Source organism: Myotis brandtii, unplaced genomic scaffold, assembly GCF_000412655.1.
Source record: "Myotis brandtii unplaced genomic scaffold, ASM41265v1 scaffold650, whole genome shotgun sequence".
In the NCBI taxonomy this organism is placed as follows: Eukaryota; Metazoa; Chordata; class Mammalia; order Chiroptera; family Vespertilionidae; genus Myotis; species Myotis brandtii.
Window position 1 is genome coordinate 533,603 of NW_005370517.1, and position 6,180 is coordinate 539,782.

Below are 6,180 nucleotides of genomic sequence, written 5' to 3' on the forward strand. Positions count from 1 at the left end.
CTCCATTTGGGGGCCCAGAATTTGAAAGACACATTTTTCCCTGGGCCTGCACAGAATTTAATAATAAAATGTAACTCCCTTTCTCTAAGCGTGGCTTGGTTTTTCTCCGATCTTCTGCAACAAGAGAGGAAGGGAGAGGTAGAGAGAGAGAGAGAAACATCAATGATGAGAGAGAATCATGGACTGGCTGCCTCCTGCACATCCCACACTGGGGATTTAGCCCACAATTTGGTCGTGTGTCCAAACCGGATATGAAACCAGTCACATCTTTGTCCATGGGTCAGTCCTCAACCACTGGGCCACACCAGCTGGACCAGGTAGAATAATCTTGTTCTAAGATTACTCAGTAAATTTCCAACTAGGATTGTGGTTCCTTTGTGTCCTATTCCATGAGAACTGAATTCCATTAACAAAGCTTTTCAGTTCAAAGTTCTATATGAATTGTTTCTTGTGTTTTCTTTTTCTGTGTATTCAGAAGTATGAGATACGATGCAGAAACATTGACATCACAAGTCAAAAGTGAGCTTGTGACACATGTGGAAACACAGACCCCATCTAAGTACCTGGATCAGAATCTGCGTCTTTACAGAAGTTCATTTTGTTGTGGTCTTCTTCATACTTGAGAAGAAGTCCATATACTTCCAACCCAGCATGATATTTCCATCTGAGAAATATACCCCACTGACCCTGAATGATGCATATACAGCACTCAGAAAACTATATGCCTGTATCCATGCCTTAATTTTATTTATTTATTTATTTTTAGTATATTTTTATTGATTTCAGAAAGGAAAGGAGAGAGAGAGAGAAAGATAGAAACATCATTGATGACAGAGAATCATTGATCAGCTGCCTCCTGGACACCCCTACTGGGGATGGAGCCCGCAACCCAGTCATGTCTCCTTGACTGGAATTGAACCTGCAACTCTTAAGTCTGCAGGCCAACACTCTTATCTACTGAGCCAAACTGAGTAATTTTATTTTATTTTTTTAATATATTTTATTGATTTTTCACAGAGAGGAAGGGAGAGAGATAGAGAGTTAGAAACATTGATGAGAGAGAAACATCGATCAGCTGCCTCCTGCACATCTCCCTACCGGGGAGTGCCTGCAACCCAGGTACATGCCCTTGACCGGAATCGAACCCGGGACCTTTCAGTCCACATGTCGACGCTCTATCCACTGAGCCAAACCGGTTTCGGCTAAACTGAGTAATTTTAAAGTTTTTTTTCCTGTAAAGTAAAATCTGTACCGTGGATGTGTGGACATATGTCATCCTCATTTGTCAGTGTTAAAAAAACAAATCAGAGAATGTTACTGGGGCAAAGTGATCTTATTGGATGATTCAGGATACTTGCGTAGTTCCAAACCTCTTCTACTAACACTGTTTTCATGTTGGGTGACATTATGAACTCTTCTGGTGACCTCTTGGTAACTGTGTCTCTTCTTTCAGGGACCATTGACATTCAGGGATGTGGCCATACATTTCTCTCAGGAGGAGTGGGAATGCCTGGACCCAGCTCAGCGGAAATTGTACATGGATGTGATGTTGGAGAACTACAGCAACCTGGCCTCCCTGGGTGAGGATGACTCCTTCCGGAATTCCCACTCCATCCGCAGGGTTTTGTTTACTTTATTTTAACATCTCTAAGGGGCTTCTGCTTTCTGCGTTAGATTCTTGCTCTCAAGGAATACATTGGTCCCTAGATGGTTGGGCTCAGTGGGTAGGCTCAGTGGCCTGGGGGCTGAAAGGTCCCAGGTTGGATGCTGGTGAACGGCCAATGCCTGGGTTGCTTTCTTGCTCCCCATTAAGGGGCGTGCAGGAGGCAACATATCAATGATTCTTTCTCATCACTGATGTTTCTATTTCTCTCTCCCTCTCCCTCTCTGAAAGCAATAAAAACAAATTTTTTTTAAAGAGGAACAAATTGGGGGTTCTTTGTAGAAAAGAAAGGCTTTGTGATGTATGTGAATTTGGAACTCAGCGTTTGCATACTTTATGTGTTGTCTTGACGAGTTAAAGTACTATCAGAAACTAATATTTTAGAAAATCATTTTCTAGAATATTCTAAGATTCTACCATGTCTTCTGGCCAAAGCGTTTGCATACTTTATGTGTTGTCTTGACAAGTTAAAGTACTATCAGAAACTAATATTTTAGAAAATAATTTTCTAGAATATTCTAAGATTCTACCATGTCTTCTGGCCAGAGAACAACCTGGGTTGGAAATGGGAAAGCCTCTATCAAAATTCACACTCCATTTTCTTTTATTTTTTATTTTTTTTTAGATCTTGTTGATTTCAGGGAAGAAGGGAGAGTTGGAGAGAGAGAAACTTCAGCTGAGCATTAGTTGATTTTTTTGTACATGCCCTGACCAGAAATGAAACTTACAACTTTGGTATAGCGGTACGATCCTCTAAGCAACTGGGCTACCTGTACAGACAGATAGGATTCTTTCACTGAGTTCTATGTATCTAGGCTTCTCTCATGTCTTTTCATGGCTTGATGTATTATTTCTTTAGAGTAGTGAATAAGACTTCATTGTAGGTCCTTCAGTTTATTTATCCATTCACTCGTTGACGGACCTCTTCATTGCTTCTAATTTTTGTAAACAGCCCCTTGTAGGCTTTTGTGTAGATAAAAGGCTTAAGCCTTTGGTTTAATAGTAAGTAGCCCAATTGCTTGATTCCATGGCAAGTGTATATTTAGTTTTATAAAAACCTGCAGACTGTTTCTCCAAGGGGCTGTAGCATTTGACATTTTCACCAGCAGTGATTGGGAGTTCCAGTTGCTCCACATCACAAAGGCATTTGGAGGGGTCAGTGTTCTGGATTCTGATCTGTTCAATGGTGGGTGAGTGTTGCTTGCCTGTGCTGTTTGTTACTTCTCATTGTTTTAATGTGCATTTCCTTAGTGACATAACATATGCAGGCTCTTGTTACACTGATTTTCTTTTTCTTTTTTCTTTATTGATTAAGGTATTCCATATAGGCTCTTGTTACACTGATTTTCTTTTTCTTTCTTTTTTCTTTATTGATTAAGTTATTCCATATGTGTCCTACCCCCATTGTCCCCCTGACCCTCCATGATTTTCTATGTGTATATATTTTGTAGTGCTGTGTGATAAGGTTTTTGGCCCTTTTTAGTCATGTTGGTTCTTTTTTCATTGTTGAATTTGAAGACTTCTTTGAGTGTTTTGTATAATTGTCCTGTACATGTTGACTGTTATTAATATACTAGAGGCCCGGTGCATGAAAATTCATGCACTAGAGGGGGCGACCCTCAGCCTGGCCTGCCCCCTCTCACAGTCCTGGAGCCCTCAGGGACGGGAGGCAACCTGGCGATCAGGGGAAGGCAATGTCCCCATTACACCTCTGCTGCTGCCACTACCAGCAGCGCAAACCTCGGCCGGCCCCGGTTACCTGAGACTTGGGCAGCCCTGGGCAGCTGGACAGCTGCCATCCGAGGCTTACCTGCACCTCGGGCCAGTCCTGAGTGGCTGGGCAGCTGCCATCGAAGCTTGCCTGTGACTCGGGCGTCGGCTGAGCAGCCGCCATCCAAGGCTTGCCTGTGCCTTGGGCCGGTCCTGAGGGACTTAGGGGACCGGGGGACTCTGGAGGGAGGTGCGCCTGCCGCCCCGGCTGGGATGAGAGAGCGGGGCGCTGACATTTTTGAGGGCGTGGCAGTCAATTAGTATATTCCCTTCTTATTGGCTGTGGGTGCCATCATCTTTGTGAGGGAGTGGTGGTCAATTAGCATATTCCCTCTTTATTTTATAGGACTTTTTTTTTATTGATTTCAGAAAGAAATGAAGGGGGAGAGATAGAAACATCAATGATCAGAGACAATCATTGATCAGCTGCCATGTGCCTTGCCCAGAAATTGAACCATGATCTCCTGGTTTGTAGCTTGACACTCAACTTCTGAGCCGTGCCAGCTGGGCCATGTCAACTTTTACAAATATGTTTTCTCTGCCTGTGGCTTCTTGTTTTTTTTTTCTGTTGATAATGCCATATTTATTGTTGTTGTTTTTTTTAATGTTTGAGTTGATACATGGGGAGTTTCCATTTTAATACAGTGGATTGAAATACAAACTTGGGTACGTATTTGCCTTATAAAAACGTGAAGTTTATAAAATTAATGTAGTTTTATATTCAATAATGTGGAAGTTTTATTTGCAGCTGTTGTGTCATTTCTGGAATAAACACATAGTTTTACCTTGAAGGAGATGAGTTGAGATATAAATTTTGTCTCCTTACATGTCAAGTCAAATGAAGTCTTTTAATTTATTTTAAATGGTAGAGCATCATTGTGAAAATAGTCCTTTTTTTCCAGTTCAATATCATCACTATTGTAATGGATATATGGGGGGGTATATCTTTTTGAAGAATTAAAGAATTAACATTTTCTTTTTTGTTTTTTTCAAAATATATTTTACTGATTTTTTACAGAGAGGAAGGGAGAAGGATAGAGTTAGAAACATTGATGAGAGAGAAACATCGATCAGCTGCCTCCTGCACACCTCCTACTGGGGATGTGCCCGCAACCAAGGTACGTGCTCTTGACCGGAATCGAACCCAGGACCCTACAGTCCACAGGCTGACACTCCATCCACTGAGCCAAACCAGTTAGGGCGGTATATCTTTTTGAATTCATGTTCTCTGTATAAATCCCCAGAAATGGAATCATTATGTTACCTGGTATTTGTTTGTAAATATTGAAAAATCCTCCATTGTGTTTTGTTAGTGGCTGCACCAGTGAGTTTATAATCTTTCTGACAGTGAATGAATGTTCTCATTTCTCCACTTCACTGGTGATACTTGTCGTTTTTGATTTATGGATGATTGCCATCCTGTTAGGTGTTTGGTGGTATTTCATGCTGGTGTCATTCTCACTTCTCTGATGATGGAGTTGAACATCATTTAATATGTCTATTGGGCATCTTTATGTCCTGTTTGGGAAATGTCTATTCAGGTCCTTTGCCCATTTTTCAATCACACTGACTTTTGGTGTTAACTTGTGAGAGTTCTTTATATATTTTGGATCTTTAGCTTTTGAGGATGTAGCATTGCTTGGTTTTTGTTGTTGTTATTTTGTGGTTTCTTTTGGTATGCCAAACTTATTGTTTTGTAGTCTCATTTTTTTATTTTTTGGGTTCTTTGTTATGCCTAGGAAGATACATGCAAACCAGTATATTAAAGAGTGATGGTAAAGTTCATTGACTATGCTTTCTTCCAGTGTTTTCATGGATTCAGGTCTGATACTTTAGTTGTTAATCCATGCTGAGTTCAGTTTGGTTCATTGCCTATGAAAGGGGTCTAGTCTTATAATTCTTGCATGTATCTGTTCTGCTTTTCTCACACTACTTGGTGAAGAATCTGTCTTTACCTATTGTGTATTCTTGCCTTCTATCTTACAGATTAGTTAGCTATTTAGCTTTGGACATTTTTAAAGTTGTGTTACTTCTTTTTTCATGTTGACTTGTAAAAGGTCTTGTATATTCTGGATATTAAGTACTTATCAGATAATATGCTTTGCAGAAGTTTTTCCCATTTTACAGCTTGTATTTTTAATGCACTGACAACTTGCTTTAATGTGATGTTATTTTTATATGGGGCGTAATGCCTTTTGACTATTTTGTTTTGTTTATCTCTCCTCTTAGTGCTATAATAAAAAATCAAATATTTACTTCTTTTGTGGTATAAGCACCCTTGTAGAAGATTATTTTACCTCATACGTGAGAAGTTGTAAGTAGGCTCTTTATTCTACAGTGCTTCTGTTTTATAGTTGTTATTAATCCTCACATGAAGACATTTTTTTCCATTGCTTTTCAGAGAGAGTGGAACGGTGGGAGGAAGGAAGGAAGGGTAGAGAGAGGGAAACATTGATGTGAGAGAGACACATCGACTGACCCCCCTCTTGCTTGCCTTTAATTTCATACATTCTTTTGTTTTGTTTTGTTTTAAAATATATTTTACTAGAGACCCGATGCACAAAAATTGGTGCACTGGCAGGAGGGTGGAGTAGGGGGTGGGGGGGGGTGTCCCTCGGCTGGACCTGTGCCCTCTCACAGTCTGGGACCCCTCAGGAGATAACCACCTGCTGGCTTAGGCCGGCTCCCCGGGTTACAAATGGCAGGCCCGGATCCCGCGCTGGGTCACAGATGGCAGGCCCTCTGCT

General features: G+C 40.9%; 1 protein-coding gene across 2 annotated transcripts in view; it reads left to right on the forward strand.

The window, feature by feature from the left end:
* Positions 1–6,180, forward strand: part of LOC102239270 (zinc finger protein OZF-like) — a 120,632-nt gene that overhangs the window by 94,990 nt on the left and 19,462 nt on the right. The window contains exons 5-6 of one of the 2 annotated variants that reach the window (XM_014528756.1): positions 1,454–1,580; positions 5,663–5,852. The exons of the other annotated variant lie outside the window; for it this stretch is intronic. Of the exons in view, the coding sequence (XP_014384242.1) occupies positions 1,454–1,580; positions 5,663–5,670 (135 nt within the window). The 3' untranslated portion in view covers positions 5,671–5,852. Of the gene's footprint in view, positions 1–1,453; positions 1,581–5,662; positions 5,853–6,180 lie in introns of those variants that run through there. 2 annotated transcript variants of the gene reach the window in all.